Below are 20,944 nucleotides of genomic sequence, written 5' to 3' on the forward strand. Positions count from 1 at the left end.
CCCTAGGAAGTACAGAGGGTCAGATGGACCTTGGTGTACATGTACATAGATCCCTGAAGGCAGCGGAACAGGTAGATAAGGTGGTTAAAAAGGCATATGGGATACTTGCCTTCATTAGCCGAGGCATAGAATATAAGAGCAGGGAGGTTATGATGGAGCTGTACAAAACGCTGGTGAAGCCACAGCTGGAGTACTGTGTGCAGTTCTGGTCGCCTCACTATAGGAAGGATGTGATTGCTTTGGAGAGGGTGCAGAGAAGATTCACCAGGATGTTACCTGGGATGGAGCGCCTCAGCTATGAAGAAAGACTAAACAGGCTGGGGTTGTTTTCATTGGAGCAAAGAAGGCTGAGGGGGGACCTGATTGAGGTGTACAAAATGATGAGGGGCATAGATAGGGTAGATAAAGAGGAACTTTTCCCCTTAGTAGGGGGATCAATAACAAGGGGGCATAGATTCAAGGTAAGGGGCAGGAGATTTAGAGGGGATTTGAGGAGGAACTTTTTCACCCAGAGGGTGGTTGGAATCTGGAACTCTCTGCCTGAAAGGGTGGTAGAGGCAGGAACCCTCACAACATTCAAGAAGCATTTGGATGAGCACTTGAAATGCCATTGCATACAAGGCTATGGACCAAATGCTGGAAAATGGAATTAGACTGGACAGGGATTGATGGACGGCGCAGACACGATGGGCCGAAGGGCCTCTTTCTGTGCTGTAAAACTCTATGACCTTATTACGAATGCTCCTCGCATTAAGACACAAAGCCTTCAGGCTTGAATTTTTAACACTCTTATTCCTTTTAGAATTATTATTTACTGTGGCCCTGTTTGATTTACACCCTTGATTTCTCTGCCTTCCACTTTTGCTTTTCTCCTTCCTGTCCTTTTTCTCTATCCTTGCTTCCCTTTCCTCTGTCTCCCTGCACAGGTTCCAAACCCCCTGCCATTTTAGTTTAAACCCTCCCCGACAGCACTAGCAAACACGCCCCCTAGGACATCAGTTCCAGTCCCGCCCAGGTGCAACCGTCCAGTTTGTACTGGTCCCACCTCCCCCAGAACCGGTTCCAATGTCTCAGGAATTTGAATCCCTCCCCCTTGCACCATTCCTCTAGCCACGTATTCATCTGAAATATCCTTCTATTTCTACTCTGACTAGCACGTGGCACTGGTAGCAATCCTGAGATTACTACCTTTGAGGTCCTATTTTTTAATTTACCTCCTAACTCCCTATATTCAGCTTTTAGGACCTCATCCCATTTTTTACTTATATCGTTGGTACCTATATGCACCACGGCAACTGGCTGTTCACCCTCCCCCCTCCACAATGCCCTGCAGCTGCCCCGAGACATCCTTGACCCTTGCATCAGGGAGGCAACATACCATCCTGGAGTCTCGTTTGCGAGGTGATGTGCATGCACACTGAGCTCATGGGTATGATGGCAAGGGTGCCCGAGAGCATGCATGCACTGGCTAGGAGCATGGAGGAGTCCGCCGCCAGCACTGCTCTCATCTGCGCGCAAACCCTCGAGCCTATCCTTGCCTCGTTGAAGCGGATGGTTGACTTGCAGGGAGATCGTGCGAACCCAGACCCCATGCTGCGTGTAATGGTTGTGGTGGCAGCATCTATTGCAGCACAGGCTGAGGCAATTCAATAGCTTTGTGCTGGAATCGAGTCATTGCTGGTGCCATCCAGTCTCAGACTGCTCTGATGCAGTCTCATGTTGATGCCATGCAAGCGCTGATTGCTGCCATCATCGCTGGATCACCCACAGTTCACCGGGGTACTCACGGTGCCGCAGCAGGCCAGCAATCTGTGCTCGAGCAGATTGCTCCTGATGCTGAGGTTCTGCCCCGGGGGAGTGGCAGTGTGTTGGTCGAGCAGGATGGTTCTGTCCTCTCTCAGGATGACAGCATTCCTGCTCCTACCACTGCCACTCTGCCATTGCACTTGCCACAGCCTGTAACACAGCCAGCCCAGACTGCTGCCACCCATGCAGAGTTGGTGCTGTCTGCAGCCGAGCCCTCCAGGCCTAGCGCTGGTCGAGAGCATCCTTCAAGGCCATCTCCAGTCTCTGGATCCGAGATTCAGCAGCCATCCACCAGCCTTGCTGCAGCCACTGGGGCCGCATTACAGAGGAGCAGTAGGGTGGGTGCGAAGGGGAGGGAGATCATTGAAGAAGGTCCACTAACTAAATATTTTTGACCAAATGGGGTGAGTGTTTGTACCAAAGTTGAATGTGTTTGTAAATATATTGTTCACTATCTTAAGAATTATTTCGATGTGCTAAGTACCAGTTGTGTTTGTTAATAAATTGGTGTGTTTGTTTGTTATTGGTTGTGCTTAATAAGACACAGTTGTTCAGAATAATAAATGTTTTAATTTAAATGTTACAAATTTCCTCATGTTTCTCATTGGAACTTTGGCTGCGAGCTGCTGTAATGATGTAGCTGGTCTGCGCAAATGCCATCTTCTCTCTCATTCATCAGAAGCTCTGTGTAATGAGGCATTCATGAACGGCCCTAGCAGAAGCAACATTGAGCGCCTCCTTCCCACATTGTTGCTGCTTCTCCTCCTCTTCATCCACCTCCTCCATCTCCTCCTCCTCCTCTCCCTCTTCCTCCTCCTGAGGTGGTCCACCAATCCCTGATGGCAATGGCTAGGTCCTCAGAATGGCGAGGTTGTGCACCAATGAAAACCGATACTCGATCAGGGGAGTACTGCACGGTTCCTCCAGAGTGGTCAAGACACCAGAACCGTTGCTGCAGCACACCGATAGTCTGTTCAATGTGGTTCCTAGTGGCACTATGGCTCTCATTGTAGGTGAGCTCAGCAGGAGTGTTGGGGTTACGGAGCGGTGTCATTAACCAGGTGCAGAGTGGATAACCCTTGTCCCCGGGGAGCCAGCCGTGAGCTTGATGCGGTGGTGGAAGAGGTCTAGGACATCAGTTTGGTGCAGGATGAATGAATCGTGGCTGCTGCCAAGATAGTGGGCATTGACTGTGGTTGCACACCAACTGCACATTCAGAGAGTGGTAGCCTTTGCGGTTGCGGAAATGTCTCCAAATGCCTATCTCCCTCTCACAACCTGCGTAGGCAGAATTGATTGCCGACAGGTAAAAATAGGCAGCGCATGCCTTTAAATAGCGCCCCTCCAGCTCCCAGCCAACTGCAAACCGTCCCCCTCTACCTGTCGTTCCTAGCGGCAGGTGTTGAGGCAGGGGGCGAAAATCAATTTCCGGTCTGGGGCACTACCGGGGCGATGCGCACTTGGATGACGTCACGATCTCCAAGAGCAGGAGATCGTGGCGGTAGTGTTTAGTGCCACCGCAAACCGCCAGTTGAACTTTGCGGGTAGCGCTAAAATCGCCGTGCAGGGGCGGTAAGTCGTTAGCGCCCCGTTAGCGCCCCCTGGAGGCACTAACGGGAGGTGCTAACCAACCGAATTTCCTCCCACCCCATGTCTGCAGTTACTGTGTGATTGGCTGATAACATTTCATTGCTGCTAACAAAATTGCATTCTCACAAGTCACATATCTGAAAAGCAAACATTGCCCTGATTTCAATTATAACTTATTAATTTAGGAAAGCTATTTCAAATCAGTTCAAATTTAAACTGTCTTGACTTGACAGTGATTTAATAAGTGTTTTGCTTTCATTTGGCATTAACAGTGAGATTATTCATAGTTCAGCATTACTTTTGAAGCTGTAAGTATTCAATAAAAGACTTTCTTGCATTCTATAAAACATGCAGATTGTCAACTAAAAGCATTGGAACAGAAGTTTATTTTTTGTTTGTATTTTTCATTTCAGACACATCTGAATGACAACAATGAGAGCTCCCTCTCTGTGGATCCTGCTTGTCGAGTGTATTTTCATACATGCAACCTTCTCAGAAGAGGACGCTCCACACAATGCTTGTCAAAAATGCAACTCTGACAACTTCTGCAACTGCTCTTCGGTGAAGTTAGAGCATATTCCACATGTGTTGGAAAATGTATTCAGGTTTGACCTGTCCCACAACAACATCTCGCAGATTAAGGACACTGATTTCAGAACATATGTGAAGCTCAAAAGACTTCTATTGCAATCAAATCGAATCCAGTCTATTGCTGATCAGGCCTTCCAGCTCAACACAAACCTAGACTACCTTGACTTGTCTGATAATCTTTTAACCCAACTCTTACCGAATTGGTTTAAACATCTTTCCAAATTACAATACCTCAAGATTTTAGGGAACAATTACAAGAATCTGGGATCAGGGAGAATTTTCTCAAAACTGACAAGACTCAGATGGTTAGAATTTGGCAATCCTTCCCTGTCTCTTCTAAAGGAAGATGACTTTATAGGAATTACACATCTGGATGAGTTTGTTTTAACAGCAAAGAATTTAGATTCGTATCAGAAGGGAAGTTTCAGTTCTTTCAGAAATATAAGTCACGTTGTCTTGAGTTTGAATTACACATTTCTGAAAAAACCAGGCCAAGCTCAGCAGATTCTTACAGATTTGTCAGGATCCACCACCCACTTAGAGCTGAGAGACTTAACATTTCCTGACAAAACTGACAGTCGGATATTTTCAGTACCAGGCAATTCATTGCTGAGGAAATTCACCTTCAGAAATACTTTTCTTACCGACAATACTGTATTTACTTTTATAAATTGTATAAAAAACACAAAATTATCTGAACTAGTAGTGAAGGACTGTGTGCTTTCAGGAACTGGGAAATGGCCCAAGGTAGACAAAATAAAAATCAACTTACTTCATTCATTAACGTTAAATAATATATCCATTAAACATTTTTATAGATTCTATGAACTTTCAAGTATTAGTCCTCTACTTGAACCCATTAAAACAGCAACATTTACAAAACTAAATATGCTTCTGATGCCCTGCACTGTATCCAGAGAGTTAAAAAGTGTGGAGTATCTTGATTTAACACACAATTTGCTCAGAGATAAAATTATGCGAGAAATGGTTTGTCCAGGAGCTTGGCCTTCTCTGCGTTATCTTATTCTGAGAAAGAATATTTTGAGATCCCTCGGTACAACAAGCCCAAAATTATCTACACTTTCTACGCTTACCCATTTAGATTTGAGCCAGAATAGCTTCAGTGACACTAGGACTTCATGTAAATGGTCTGAAAATCTACAATTTCTAAACCTTTCGAGCTGTGATATAAAAAGTATATCACAATGTGTCCCTCCAAATGTTGAGGTATTGGATTTAAGTAACAATGACCTCAGCAGTTTTGCTGTTAATCTGCCTTCTCTCAAAGAACTAAATGTGTCCAATAACAAGTTTAAAAGTTTACCGGGTGATAGTTATTTACCAAAGATGGAAGTTCTGAAAATCAGCAGCAATAAACTCATCTCACTCACAGGTGAAGAAATCATGGCGTTTAAGAAGCTCGAATCTTTGGAGGCTGGAAAAAATAACTACATTTGTTCATGTGAATTCCTGCTTTACATGAACCATCACATAACAGTACAACTGTTGGACCGACCAGAAAACTATGTATGTGATTCACCTCTAACTCTCAGGGGAATGTTGGTGCAAAATACTAAGCGCTCTTTCGTTGACTGTCACATGACATTGTCTGTTGCCTTACTGTCTGTTGGCATGTCTTTGGCAGTAGCCATTGTTGGGATAATGTGCTACAAATATCATGGGATCTGGTATATCCAAATGACCTGGGCATGGCTGCAGGCAAAGAGGAAACCAAAGAAAGTGAGGAATACTGATATTTGTTATGATGCATTTGTTTCTTACAGTGAGATGGACTCCGAATGGGTGGAAAGTTTCTTGTTAAGAGAGTTAGAAAGTGTTCATCCACCACTGACACTCTGCCTTCATAAGCGTGATTTCATCCCAGGGAAGTGGATAATTGACAACATCATTGAGTCCATTGAAAAAAGCAGGAAAACCCTATTTGTTTTGTCTCAACATTTTGTCCAAAGTGAGTGGTGCAAGTACGAGCTTGACTATACTCATTTCCGTCTATTTGATGAGAACAATGATACAGCCATACTTGTTCTGCTGGAGACGATCCCAAAGGAGACCATTCCTCGGAGATTCTGCAAGCTTAGGAAACTGATGAATACAAAAACCTATTTGGAATGGCCTCAGGATGAAGTGGAACAGCAGAACTTCTGGATTTCTTTAAAAGTAGCATTAAATGGAGAAATGAACTTAACTGATGCCCATGAAAATCCTCAGGACCTGTCCAAAACTGATTAATATACTTGCAATTACCAAATTAGGGCATCAAAAATAGAGAGAATACTGCTTTCGATGACTTATACAGCAAAAAGAATAATTGGAAAGCAGTTGATGGTGCAAATCCCATTTACCAGTAAGTGGATCTTCTTTTTGTTTTACTGGATGCAGAACAAAAAGGAAGTAAAATGCAAAAAGAACAATGCTGAACATAGAACACATATTTTCATATATATTTCTCACAGAAGGTATATTTGATTTTTTTGCATGTTTTTCAAAAATCTGCTCCGCTCCATAAGACCCTAAGGGGGAAAAATTCGGTGGCGCCTCCTTTGGGGCACTAACTTAGCCGGGGTGCTACTTTTAGCACCCCAAAAAGGTTAGTGCCTCTGCACTGTAAATTCAGTGGTAGCTCCCCAAGCAGGAGGCGGAGCATTACTGGAAGTGCTCCCCCTCCTTCCTGGGGCACTACAAGGGAATATCGTGGCACTACGAGCATTTGCAGCCATATCAACTAGTTGGGTGCCTCAGTTGGCCGAATGGAGATTAATGACATAATTATCATTTAAGGGCATTATACAAACCATTGACACAAGGTTATAACATAGTCAACTTCTGCTCTTTTGATGCCAATGATATGCCCTTCTTGTGAATTAGTCATCCACAGAAAAGAAACTTCCTCTTTCAGTACTGTAGTGACATGCTAGTAGCTTCTTGCCTGTTGTTTATATAAATCTAACTCACATTAACATTTTCAGATCAATAGCTGGTTACTGTTTGGCGTGGGTGTGTTGAAAGTTTAACATTAAGCCATTAAATCTTTATTAACAGAATGCATTGAGGAAATTCTTTGTATTTGGATTATAAGTTCTGTCCTCTGTAAATACTCTTATGTATAATATTTGCAAAATGCAACAATGATATTTAATAATAAAAGAAATGAACATGGTTTTGAACAAAGATGACTGAGAGGGATCTTATAGAAGTATACGAAATTTAAAATGGTAATATAAGGCAAACCATGACAGAACAACACGTGGAATTGGTGTAACCTGGTGAAAGAGCAGTTTGTGATAGATGCCAGGTGGTACGATTTCATGCAAAGAAGGATTAAAAGTTCGGGTGGTCTTTCAGGTAGGGTAATGGAGGTTAAAAAAACAGGCTAATTCAAGACGCAGGTAAAGTGATGGGGATGTCAATTTTTAAATCTATTTTCTCAACTAACGGGAACGGTAGCATAGTGGTTATGTTAGGCCTGGACTAATGTTCCGGAGATGTGAGTTCAAATCGCACCATGGCAGCTGGGAAGTTAAATTCAGTTAATTAAATAAATCTGGATTAAAAAGCTAGTATCAGTAATGGTGACCATGAAACTATCGGATTATTTTAAAAACCCATCTGGTTCACTAATGTCCTTAGGGAAGGAAATTTGCTGTCCTTACCCGGTCTTGCCTCTATGTAACTCCAGACCCACAGCAATGTGGTTGACTCTTAACTGCCCTCTGAAATGGCCTAGCAAACCACTCATTTGTACTAAACCACTACGAGAAACAATAAGAATAAAACCGGACGGACCACCCGGCATCAACCTCTGCACCGGCTATGGGCATGGCAACGGCACACCCAGCCCAGTCCATCCTGCAAAGTCCTCCTCAACAACATCTGGGGACTTGTGCCAAAATTGGGAGAGCTGTCCCACAGGCTAATCAAGCAACAACAACTAGCCATACTCAGAATCATACCGTTCAGCCAATGTCCCAAACTCCTCCATCATCATCCCTGGGTATGTCCTGTCCCACTGGCACAATGGTATACAGTCGGGAAGGAATGGCCCTGGGAATACTGAACATTGACTCCAGACCCCATGAAGTCTCATGGCTTCAGGTCAAACATGGGCAAGGAAACCTCCTGGTGATTACCACCTACCCCCCTCCCTCCGCTGATGGATCAGTACTCCTCCATGTTGAACACCACTTGGAAGAAGCACTGAGAGTAGCAATGGCACAGAATGTACTCTGGGGGACATCAATGTCCATCTCTAAGAGTGGCTTGGTAGCACCACTACTGACCGAACTGGCCCAGTCCTGCAACAGGTGGTGAGAGAACCAACACGAGGGAAAAACCTACTTGACCTCATCCTCACCAATCTACCTGTCACAGATGCATCTGTCCATGACAGCATTGGTAGCAGTGACCACCGCACAGTCATTGTGGAGACGAAGTCCCGTCTTCACACTGAAGACACACTCCATCGTGTTGTGTGGCACTACCACAGTGCTAAATGGGATAGATTCAGAACAGATCTAGCAGCTCAAAACTGGGTATCCATGAGGCGCTGTGGGCCATCAGCAGCAGCAGAATTGTATTCCACCACAATCTGTAACCTCATGGCCCACATACCCCTCACTCTACCATCAAGCCAGGAGACCAACCCTGGTTCAATAAGGAGTGTAGAAGAGCATGCCAGGAGCAACACCAGGCGTACCTAAAAATGCCCTGCCAACCTGGGGAAGTTGCAACATGGGACTACATGCATGCTAAAATGCGGAAGCAGCATGCTATACACAAAGCTAAGCGATCCCAGTCTGGCAACTATTTCCTTCAGGACTCGGCCAGCTCGGTCAGTAGTGGTGCTACCGAGCCACTCTTGGTGATGGACATTGAAGTCCCCCACTCAGAATACATTCTGTGCCCTTGCTACCCTCAGTGCTTCTTCCAAGTGGTGTTCAACATGGAGGAGTACTGATTCATCAGGTACGGTAGCATAGTAGTTATGTCACTTGGCTAGTAATCCAGCAGTCTGGACTAATAATCCAGAAACATTAATTCAAATCCCCCCACGGCAGCTGGGGAATTTAAGTTCAGTTAATAAATAAATCTGGAATAAAAAGCTAGTATCAGTAATGGTGATCATGAAACTACTGGATTGTTGTAAAAACCCATCTGGTTCACTAATGTCCTTACCTGGTTTGGCCTATATGTGACTCTAGACCCACAGCAATGTGGTTGACTCTTAACTGCCCTCTGAAATGGCCTGTAACTGGATGTCCTTGTGCAAGATACACAGAAAGCTAGCATGCAGGTACATCAAGCAATAAGGAAGGCAAATGGCATGTTGGCCTTTATTGCAAGGGGGTTGGAGTATAAGAGTAAGGAAGTCTTGCTACAATTGTACAGGACTTTGGTGAGACCATACCTGGAGTACTGTGCACAGTTTTGGTCTCCTTATCTGAGGAAAGATATACTTGCCTTGGAGGCGGTGCAATAAAGGTTCACTAAATTGATTCCTGGGATGAGAGGGCTGTCCTATGATGAGAGATTGTGTAGAATGGGCCTATACCCTCTGGAGTTTAGAAGAATGAGAGCTGATCTCATTGAAACATACAAGATTTTGAAGGGGATTGACAGGGTAGATGCTGAGAGGTTGTTTTCCTGGCAGGAGTGTCTAGAACTAGGGGGCATAGTCTCAGGATAAGGGGTCAGCCATTTAAGAATGAGATGAGGAGGAATTTCTTCACTCAGAGGGTTGTGAATCTTTGGAATTCTCTGCCCCAGAGGGCTGTGAATGCCAAGTCTTTGAGTATATTCAAGGCTGAGATTGATAGATTTTTGGACTCTAGGGGAATCAAGGGAGATGGAGATTGGGCGGGAAAGTGACGTTGAGGTCGATGATCAGCCATGATCATATTGAATGGTGGATGGCCAACCCCTGCTCCTATTTCTTAGGTACTTATGTTCTTATAAGGTGGCTCACCACCACCTACTCTAGGGCAATTAGGAATGGGCAATATATGCTGGCCTTGAACGAATAAATTTACAAAACTGTATGCCACTGTGCCGCCACCCCTGGTGGGTCTGTCCTACGGTGGGACAGGAGCTACCCAGGGATCAGCTCACACTTCCCGCAAATTACAGGGCAAAATATATTTAAGCTGAAGGGTGAGAGGAAAAAGTGTAACGGGGCTTGTCGCAAGATGCTCCACTCCAGTAAATTCTTGGCCAAATTATTCTAATGGTTTAAGACGGCAATTAAACGTCCCCAGCACTGACATCCTGGTGAGGGTAATTTGATCCCCTAAAAAAAGGTAGGGTTTGGTCAGCTGGGAAGTTAAAATGTTAAAAATCTGAAACCTGACCCCAACCTACTTCGAAATTGCCCACTTCCAGTTTTAACGGAGGTGGGACGAGGGGCGGGCGGCCAATCTGCTCTCATAGAAACATAGAAGATAGGAGCAGGAGTAGGCCATTCGGCCCCTCGAGCCTGCTCCGCCATTCAATGCGATCATGGCTGATCATCCAAGTTCAGTACCCGGTCCCTGCTTTCTCCCCATACCCCTTGATCCCTTTAGCCTTAAGAAATATATCCAACTCCTTCTTGAATATATTTAATGAATTGGCCTCTACTGCCTTCTGTGGTAGAGAATTCCACAGGTTCACCACTCTCTGGGTGAAGAAATTCCTCCTCATTTCTGTCCTAAAATGCCTACCCCTTATCCTTAGTCTGTGGCCCCTGGTTCTGGATTCCCCGACCATCGGGAACATTCTTCCTGCATCTAGTCTGTCCAGTCCTGCCAGTATTTTATAAGTTTCAATGAGATCCCCTCTCATTCTTCTAAACTCCAGCGAGTACAAGCCCAATCGACCTAATCTCTCCTCATACGTCATTCCTGCCATCTCAGGTATCAGCCTGGTGAATCTTAGAACATAAGAACATAAGAAATAGGAGCAGGAGTAGGCCAATCGGCCCCTCGAGCCTGCTCCGCCATTCAATAAGATCATGGCTGATCTGATCCTAACCGCCAATCTACTATCACAGAACCATCTCCTGAATCTAACAGAATTAGACACACGAAATAGGAGCAGGATCAGGCTACACGGCCCCTGGGCCCGCTCCGCTACCCACAGGGCCATGTCCGATCCGAACCTAGACTCATGTCCAAATTCCTGCCTGCTCCCCGTAACCCTTAATTCCCTTTACTTCTAGGAAACTGTCTATTTCTGTTTTACATTTATGTAATGATGTAGCTTCTACAGCTTTTTGGGGCAGCATATTCCATGGACCTACCACCCTCTGAGTGAAGTAGTTCCTCCTCATCTCAGTTTTGAAAGAGCAGCCCCTTATTCTAAGACTATGCCCCCTAGTTCTAGTTTCACCCATCATCGGGAACATCCTCCCCGCATCCACCCGATCCAACCCCTTCACAATCTTATATGTTTCAATAAGATCGCCTCTCATTCTTCTGAACGTCAATGAGTAGAGTCCCAATCTACTCAACCTCTCCTCATATGTCCATCCCCTCATCCCCGGGATTAACCGAGTGAGCCTTCTTTGTACTGACTCGAGAGCAAGTATGTCTTTTCTTAAGTATGGACACCAAAACTGTATGCAGTATTCCAGGTGTGGTCTCACCAATACCTTGTTCAACTGAAGCAATACCTCCCTATTTTTATATTCTATCCCCCTAGCAATGAAAGCCAACATTCCATTGGCCTTCTTAATCACTTGCTGCACCTGCATACTAACCTTTTGAGTTTCGTGCACCAGGACCCCCAGATCCCTTTGTAATTCGGTACTTTCCAGTTTCTTGCCATTAAGATAATAACTTGCTCTACGATTTTTCCTGCCAAAGTGCATAACCTCACACTTTCCAGTATTGTATTCCATCTGCCAAATCTCTGCCCACTTACTTAGCCTGTCTATGTCCCCTTGCAGGTTTTTTATGTCCTCCTCACTCACTACTTTCCCTCCCATCTTAGTATCATCTGCAAACTTTGATATGTTACACTCGGTCCCCTCCTCCAAATCGTTAATATAGATTGTAAAGAGTTGGGGACCCAGCACTGACCCCTGCGGAACACCACTAGTTACTGATTGCCAGTCTGAGAATGAACCATTTATCCCAACTCTCTGCCTTCTGTTAGATAGCCAATCCTCTATCCATGCCACAATATTACCCCCAATCCCATGATTTTTTATCTTAAGCATTAATCTTTTGTGTGGCACCTTGTCAAATGCCTTTTGGAAGTCTAAATACACTACGTCCACTGGTTCCCCTTTATCCGCCCTATATGTTGCTTCCTCAAAGAACTCCAGCAAATTTGTCAAACATGACTTCCCCTTCATAAAACCATGCTGACTTTGTCCTATTAAATTATGATTATCCAAATGTCCTGTTACTGTCTCCTTAATAATGGACTCCAAAATTTTACATACCACAGATGTTAGGCTAACCGATCTATAGTTTCCAGCCTTCTGTCTACTGCCCTTTTTAAATAAGGGTGTTACATTAGCAGTTTTCCAGTCTGCTGGGACCTTTGCTGAGTCCAGGGAGTTTTGGAAAATTATTACCAATGCATCCACAATCCCTACCGTCACTTCCCTCAAGACCCTAGGATGTAAGCCATCAGGTCCAGGTGATTTATCCGCCTTGAGTCCCATTATTTTACCGAGTACCACTTCCTTAGTGATTTTGATCGTGGTTAGCTCCTCCCCCGCTTTAGCCCTCTGTTTGTCCAGTGTTGGGATATTCTTAGTGTCTTCTACTGTAAAGACTGATATAAAATATTCATTCAGTGTTTTTGCCATCTCCATATTTCCCACCATTAATTTCCCGGTCTCATCCTCTAAGGGACCAACATTTACTTTAGCCACCCTTTTTCTTTTTATATAACTATAAAAACTCTTACTATCTGTTTTTATATTTTTTGCTAATTTACTTTCATAATCTATCTTCCCTTTCTTAATCAATCTTTTTGTTATTTTTTGCTGTCTTTTAAAGTTTTCCCAATCCTCTATCCTCCCACTAGATTTGGCTACCTTATATGCCCTTGTTTTTAGTCGAATACTATCCTTAATTTCTTTACTTAGCCATGGATGGCTGTCTTTTCTTTTACACCCTTTTCTTATCAGTGGAATATATATTTTTCGGAAGTTGTAAAATAACTCCTTAAATGTACACCACTGATCATGTATCGTCTTACCCTTTAATCTATTTTCACAATTCACTCTACTCAATTCTGCTCTCATACCTTCATAGTCTCCTTTATTCAAGCTTAGCACACTTGTTTGAGATCCAACCTTCTCACCCTCTAATTGAATATGGAATTCAACCATGTTATGGTCACTAATTCCAAGGGGATCCTTTACTAGGACATTTTTTATTAATCCTGTCTCGTTACATAGGACCAGATCTAAGGTTACTTGCCCCCTGGTCGGTTCAGTTACATACTGCTCAAGAAACCCATCCCTAATACACTCAATGAACTCATCCTCAAGGCAGCCCTGCCCAATTTGATTGGTCCAATTAATATGATAGTTAAAATCCCCCATAATTATAGATGTTCCCTTATTACAAGCCTCAACTATTTCCTGATTGATACTCCGTCCAACAAAGTTGCAACTGTTCGGAGGCCTATAGACTACGCCCACTTGTGTTTTTTTCCCCTTATTATTCCTTATCTCCACCCAAACTGTTTCATTATCCTGATCTTTTGACCCAATATCATTTCTCTGTATTACAGTGATTCCTTCCTTTATTAACATAGCCACCCCACCTCCCCTTCCTTCCTGCCTGTCCTTCCTGATCGTTAAATAATCTGGTATGTTTAATTCCCAGGCATTGTCACCCTGCAGCCATGTTTCTGTAATGGCCACAAGATCATACCCATATGTAGTTATTTGTGCCATTAACTCGTCTATTTTGTTACAAATGCTACGTGCATTCAAATAGAGAACTTTCAAATATGTTTTGTGACACTTAGTTTCTGCTTTTGCCCTTTTTATTACTTTACCTTTTACTCCATACCTTCTGCCCCTTCCTGACACGCTCTGGTTTTTAATTTCCCCACTGCTACCTAAGTCTATGACCTTCTCTGTTGTCATTTTCATTATTTGCTCTCTAGGAACCTCCCCCCCACTAGTTAGTTTAAAGCCCTCTCTACAGCCCTCGTTATATGATCCGCCAGGACTCTAGTCCCAGCACTGGCCAAGTGAAGCCCGTCCCAACGGAACAGCTCCCTCCTGCCCCAGTACTGGTGCCAGTGTCCCAGGAAGCAAAACCCATTTCTCCCACACCAGTCTTTGAGCCACGCATTTAACTCTCTAATTTTATTTGTCCTAGCCAAATTCGCTCGTGGCTCAGGTAATAATCCAGAGATTATTACCCTTGAGGTTCTGTTTTTTAATTTGACCCCTAGCTGCTCATACTCCTTTAACAGAACCGGCTTCCTAGTCCTATCTACGTCGTTTGTACCAACATGGACCACGACAACTGGATCCACCCCCTCCCACTGCAAGTTTCTTTCCAGCCCAGAGGAGATGTCCTTAACCCTGGCACCGGGTAGGCAACACAGCCTTCGGGACTCTCACTCTTGGCTGCAGAGAACTCTGTCTATCTATCCCCCTAATAATACTATCCCCTACCACTACAACATTTCTATTTACTCCCCCCTCTTGAATGGCCCCCATTCCACGGTGCTGTGGCCAGGTTGCTCATCCTCCCTGCAGTCCCTGCTGCTGTCCCCACAGGGAGTAAGAACCTCGAACCTGTTGGACAAGAGCAAGGGCTACGGCTCCTCCAGCTCTACCTCCTGGATCACCGTACCTGCCTCACTCATAATCACACCATCCTGTCCCTGACCATGGGCTACACCTGAATTAATTAACTTCATAGGTGTGACCACCTCCTGATACACAGAGTCCAGGTACTTCTCCCCCTCCCTGATGTGTCGCAGTGTCTGAAGCTCAGACTCCAGCTCATCAACACGGAGCTGGAGTTCCTGTAGCAGCAGACACTTGTAACAGACGTAATCACCGTGAGCCTCAATGGGGTTCACCGGCTCCCACATCTCGCAACAGTAACACATCACCTGCTCCATTCTATGTAATTAATTAAATTTTTTATTGTTAGTTATGGACACCCTCTGCCCGATTTTAGATGCTAGTATCCCCTTTAATTAATTGGATTTAAATTAAATCAATCCCTCTAGTTACACCAGTTAAATGGTTTACCAACAGTCACTCTGCACCAGAAAGGCTCAGTGCTTGCTCGCACTAGGACTTCTCTGAACTCCCTCCATGGCAAGAATATCCTTCCTCAGATAAGGTGACCAAAACTGCACACAATATTCAAGATGTGGTCTCACCAAGGCCCTGTACAACTGCAGCAAGACATCCTTGTTCCTGTACTCAAACCCTCTCGCTATGAAGGCCAACATACCATTTGCCTTCTTAACCGCCTGCTGCACCTGCATGCTTACCTTCAGTGACTGGTGCACAAGGACGCCCAGGTCTCGTTGCACTTCCGCTTCTCCCAATCTATTGCCATTCAGATAATAATCTGCCTTCCTGTTTTTGACACCAAAGTGGATAACCTCACGTTTATCCACGTTATATTGCATCTGCCATGCTTCTGCCCAATCACCCAACCTGTCCAAATCATACTGGAGTTTCTTGGCATCCTCCTCACAGCACACACGCCCACCCAGCTTTGTGTCGTCTGCAAACTTGGAGATATTACATCTAGTTCCCTTGTCTAGATCATTAATATATATTGTGAATAGCTGGGGTCCAAGGACCGATCCCTGCGGTACCCCACTAGTCACTGCCTGCCACTCTGAAAAAGACCCGTTTATTCCAACTCTTTGCTTTCTATCTGCCAACCAGTTCTCTATCCAAGTCAATACCTTGCCCCCAATCCCATGTGCCTTAACTTTACACGCTAATCTCTTATGTGGGACCTTATCAAAAGCCTTCTGAAAGTCCAAATACACCACATCCACTGGTTCTCCCTTATCTATTTTAGTAGTTACATCCTCAAAAAATTCCAGTAGATTAGTGAAGCACGATTTACCTTTTGTAAATCCATGTTGACTTTGTCCAATCCTGTCACTGTTTTCCAAGTGCTCTGCTATTACATCTTTTATAATGGACTCTAGCATTTTCCCCACTACCGATGTCAGGCTTACTGGTCTGTAATTCCCCGTTTTCTCTCTACCACCTTTTTTGAATAGTGGGGTAACATTAGCTACCCTCCAATCCATGGGTACTGTTCTAGATTCCATCGAATGTTGGAAGATGATCAGCAATGCATCTACTATTACTAGGGCCACTTCCTTAAGTACCCTAGGATTTAGATTATCAGGCCCTGGGGATTTATCGGCCTTCAATTCCATCAATTTCCCTAACACCATTTTCCTACAAATATTGATTTCTTTCAGTTCCTCCCTTTCATCAGACCCTATGTTCCCCGACATTTGTGGGAGTTTATTTGTGTCCTCCTTTGTGAAGACAGAACCAAAATATGTATTTAATTGGTCAGCCATTTCTTTGTTCCCCATTATAAATTCCCCTGCTTCTGACTGCAAGGGACCTACGCTTGACTTCACCAATCTTTTTCTTTTCACATATCTATAAAAGCTTTTACAGTCAGTTTTTATGTTCCCTGAAAGCTTACTCTCATATTCTATTTTCCCTTTCTTAAGTAATCGCTTTGTCCTAAACTGCTCCCAATCCTCTGGATTACTGCTTTTTCTGGCCAATTTATATGTCCTCTCCTTGGATCTATGCTATCCCTAATTTCCCTCGTTAGCCATGGTGAGTCACCTATTTTGTTTTATTTTTGTGCCAAACTGGAATGAACAAATTCTGTAGTTCATCCATGTGGTCTTTGAATGTTTGCCATTGCCTATCTACCGTTAAACCTTTGAGTGACATTCCCCAGCCAATCCTACCCAATTCGTGCCTCAGACCATCGTAGTTTCCTTTATTTAAATTGAGGACCCTAGTCTCTGAGTCAACGACTTCATTCTCCATCTTAATGAAGAATTCGATCATATTATGATCGCTCCGACCCAAGGGGCCTCGTACAACAAGATTGCTAATTAATCCTTTCTCGTTAAATAATACCCAGTCTAAGATGGCCTGATCTCTGGTTGGTTCCTCGAAATATTGGTCCAGGAAACCATCCCGTAAACACTCCAGGAATTCCTCCTCCACAGTATTGTTACTAATTTGGTTAGCCCAATCTATATGTAGATTAAAGTCACCCATGATGACTGCTGTGCCCTTTTTGCATGCTTCTCTAATTTCCCTTTTAATGCCATCCCCAACCTCCACATTACTGTTTGGAGGTCTATATACCACTCCCACTAACGTTTTCTGCCCCTTGGTATTTCTCAGTTCTACCCATACAGATTCCACATCATCAGAGCTAATATCCTTCCTTACAGTAGTGTTAATCCCGTCTTTAACCAGTAATGCTACCCCACCTCCCTTTCCTTTTTTCCTATCTTTCCTGAATATTGAATACCCCTGGATGTTGAGTTCCCAGCCTTCACCACCCTGGAGCCATGTTTCCGTAATCCCAATCAAATCATATTAGTTTACCTCTATTTGCGCAGCTAATTCATCCACCTTATTACGAATGCTCCTCGCATTAAGACACAGTGGGCTAGATTTTCAGTTGCTTGCGCCAGCAGTTAGCGCCTTAAGAGAAGTGATTTTCGGGCGCTATTCGTGTAGCGCCCGGGCGCAGCGCAGTTTGCGCCCCGCCCCAAATTAAGTTGCCCGTTAGCGCCGGCGCAAAGTTTAGCGGCCGCCCGGATGCGCGCGCAGAAAATGACATCACATCCTCGTGCAACGCCCTTTGGCCGCCCCGAATCCAAACTTCAGTCGGACCGCCCCATTGTGCGGCTGGCGTCCAGAGCGTTTGTAAAATGGAACGCAACACACCCTGGGGAGCGCAAATTAAAGGGCACTACTCCTGCACTATAAACGGCAGTCTGCATGTGTTGTGTGGAAGGATCCAGTGTGTTGTTGTCGCCTCCTCCTCCTCCTCCTCCTCCTCCTCTTCCTCCTCCTGCTGCAAAAACACATGCACCCTTCCCCTTTAAGAGCTCACTGGCACCAGATTGTCTGCCGTGCGCTGCGCCCGAGCTCGGGCGCTGCGCTCTGCACCGCCGGCTTAGCGCCTAAAGATAGTAGTGGAACGCCTCTTTTAGCGCTCCACCAACCTCTTAGGGCGAAGCCACTGAATTTCCGGCAACGGGGCGCTACTTTGGGGCAGGCGCTAACTTCGGGCGGGCGCTAAGGTTAGCGCCCCAAAACTGTCTATACTGAAAATCTAGCCCATAGTCTTTTGCTTTAATCCTTGTTTCCCTTTCCTCTGTCCCCCTGCTCAGGTTCCCAACCCCCTGCCATTTTAGTTTAAACCCTCCCCCAGAGCACTAGCAACACTCCCCCTAGGACATCGGTCCTGGCCCTGCCCAGGTGCAAACCGTCCGGTTTGAACTGGTCCCACCTCCCCCAGAACCGGTTCCAATGTCCCAGGAATTTGAATCCCTCCCTGGCACCATTCCTCTGGCCATGTGTTCATCTGAAATATTCTTCTATTTCTACTCTGACTAGCATGTGGCACTGGTAGCAATCCTGAGATTACTACCTTTGAGGTCCTATTTTTTAATTTACCTCCTAACTCCCTATATTCAGCTTTTAGGATCTCATCCCGTTTTTTACCTATATCATTGGTACCTATATGCACCACGACAACTGGCTGTTCACCCTCCGCTCTGAGACATCCTTGACCCTTGCACCAGGGAGGCAACACACCATCCTGGAGTCTCATTTGTGGCCGCAGAAACGCCTATCTATTCCCCTTACAATAGAGTCCCCTATTACTATAGCTCTACCCCTCTTTTTCCTCCCGTCTTGTGCAGTAGAGCCACCCCTGGTGCCAGGAAGTTGGCTGCTGCTGCCTTCCCCTGGTAAGCCATCCCCCCCATCAGTATCCAAAGCGGTATATCTGTTTGAGAGGGGAATGGCCACAGGGGACCCCTGCATTACCTGCCTGTGCCTAGTACTCTGCCTGTTGGTCACCCGTTCCCTTTCTGCCTGTGCCACCTTTACCTGCGGTGTGACCAACTGATTAAATGTGGTATTCGCGATGTCCTCAGCATCGCGAATGGTCCAGTATGTATGTACTGGCTGCGCTAGACGTGCTCCTATCTAGCTATCCAGCAAGTTAAACACTCATTCAAAATAATTCTTCTTGAAGCCGTAATTGAAGCTTTTACTTGAACAAATTTGTGAAACTGTAAACAAAGACAAAGTATGTTTTGTACATAAACTGAGTACTATACATTCGATATTACATAAGATATAAACATATTTACAACAGTAGAATAGACTAATTAACATTTGAACTAACTTCTGTAACTATTAAATATTAACCTTTTATAAACATAGTATTATCAAAATATTACTCTGACAACATTGCTATTATGCTAAGAACTAAAGATACTCACAGATATTGCGCTTGGCCTAACATATGAAGTCAGATTACACTGGATTGTAATGGAACCTCTCATAGCAAATTCTCCATTACTCAAGTCAGGTTCTTCCTGGCAAAACTGCTTCCTGGGGTCAACAGGAAGAAAGGTAAGAAGGTCAAATGACCTCTCACAGGAAGAAAGGAACAAAGGTCAAATGACCTCACACAGGAAGAAAGGAACAGATGACCTTTCCAGCTTACAAACTGTTAACACAATAACCACCACCAGAGGGTGCTATTGCATGTAAAAATGTCCAGAATGTCACATAATGTCCATCGGTCCAGAACACTCCCCATCTGGGGTCATTAATGACTCCACATAGTCTGAACTCTACTTGTCACTGGAGTCCTCTGGCAACAAAAGAAGAACCACCTCGGAGACGGTCCGTTGGTGTCGATGATAGGATGCAGCTTCATTAGACTGCTGTGAGGGGGTAGGTTGCGTTCTGCTACGCACAGTTCCAACCTGGGTATGGTGAGGTCTGGCTGGGGCGCCAACTTGCCTCTATCAAAGACGAAGCCGATTTTGCTTTGTCCATCTTGAGTGGTGACCTTCAGATAAGCCACACTTGCAATGGCCTTAGCAGATGCGTCTGCAAAGACACAAAGCTCTTTGAATTGGGCATTTAAGGGAGAGAAAGACCAATAGCAGCGAGGTATTCGGATCTCCTGTAAGTCTTGGAGTGAGTCTCTCCATCTGTCCCACTCTGCTTCCATCTCTTCAGGGAGAGGTGAATCCCACTCTTCAGCGCGTGTGGAGAGTTCCCTGAGGAGCAGCCTGCCTTGTATGGTGACAGGAGCTAAGAAACCGAGAGGGTCGTATAGGCTGTTGACTGTAGAGAGCACTCCTCTACGTGCGAAGGGTTTCTTGGCGTCTAGGACTTGGAACGTGAACGTGTCTGTTGCTATGTTCCACGACACCCCTAGGCTACGCTGTAGGGGGAGGTCATCAGTGAAGAGGTCTAGGTCCTTGACGTCCTTAGCATGATCTTCAGGGGGGAATGCCTGGTCTGTTAGAGGCTATCTTATGCAGCCTGAGGTTGGATAGTGCAAGTAGTTCCTGGGCTCGTCCGAGGGTACTGATGGCCTCTGCTTCGGTCGGGAATGACTTCAGTGCGTCGTCGATGTAGAACTCTCGTTCGATGAACCCTCTCACATCACTGCCAAAGTCATCGTCATCTTCTTCCTTGGCAGCCCTCCTTAGTCCGTATATGGCGACAGCAGGGGATGGGCTATTCCCAAAGACATGGACACGCATTCTGTAGTCCACAATGTCTCTATTGGGGTCATTGTCCCGATACCACAGGAAGCGGAGGAAGTCTCTGTGGTCTTCTCTCACCACGAAGCAATGAAACATGTGCTGGATATCGGCAGTGATGGCGACGGGCTCTTTCCTGAAT

General features: G+C 45.0%; 2 protein-coding genes across 4 annotated transcripts in view; one reads left to right on the forward strand and one right to left on the reverse strand.

Moving 5' to 3' along the window:
* The window catches only part of LOC147122855 (toll-like receptor 2), a 40,052-nt gene extending 33,003 nt beyond the window's left edge, over positions 1 to 7,049 (forward strand). Inside the window, exon 2 of the mRNA XM_085961306.1 lies at positions 3,810 to 7,049. Within this exon, the coding sequence (XP_085817432.1) occupies positions 3,820 to 6,237 (2,418 nt within the window). The 5' untranslated portion in view covers positions 3,810 to 3,819 and the 3' untranslated portion in view covers positions 6,238 to 7,049. The remainder of the gene's footprint in view (positions 1 to 3,809) is intronic.
* Positions 1 to 20,944, reverse strand: part of LOC147122854 (uncharacterized) — a 119,404-nt gene that overhangs the window by 34,729 nt on the left and 63,731 nt on the right. The window lies entirely within an intron of this gene.

This window comes from Somniosus microcephalus, chromosome 2 (genome assembly GCF_052327205.1).
Source record: "Somniosus microcephalus isolate GS21.2 chromosome 2, FLI_Smic_1.0, whole genome shotgun sequence".
Taxonomy (NCBI): Eukaryota; Metazoa; Chordata; class Chondrichthyes; order Squaliformes; family Somniosidae; genus Somniosus; species Somniosus microcephalus.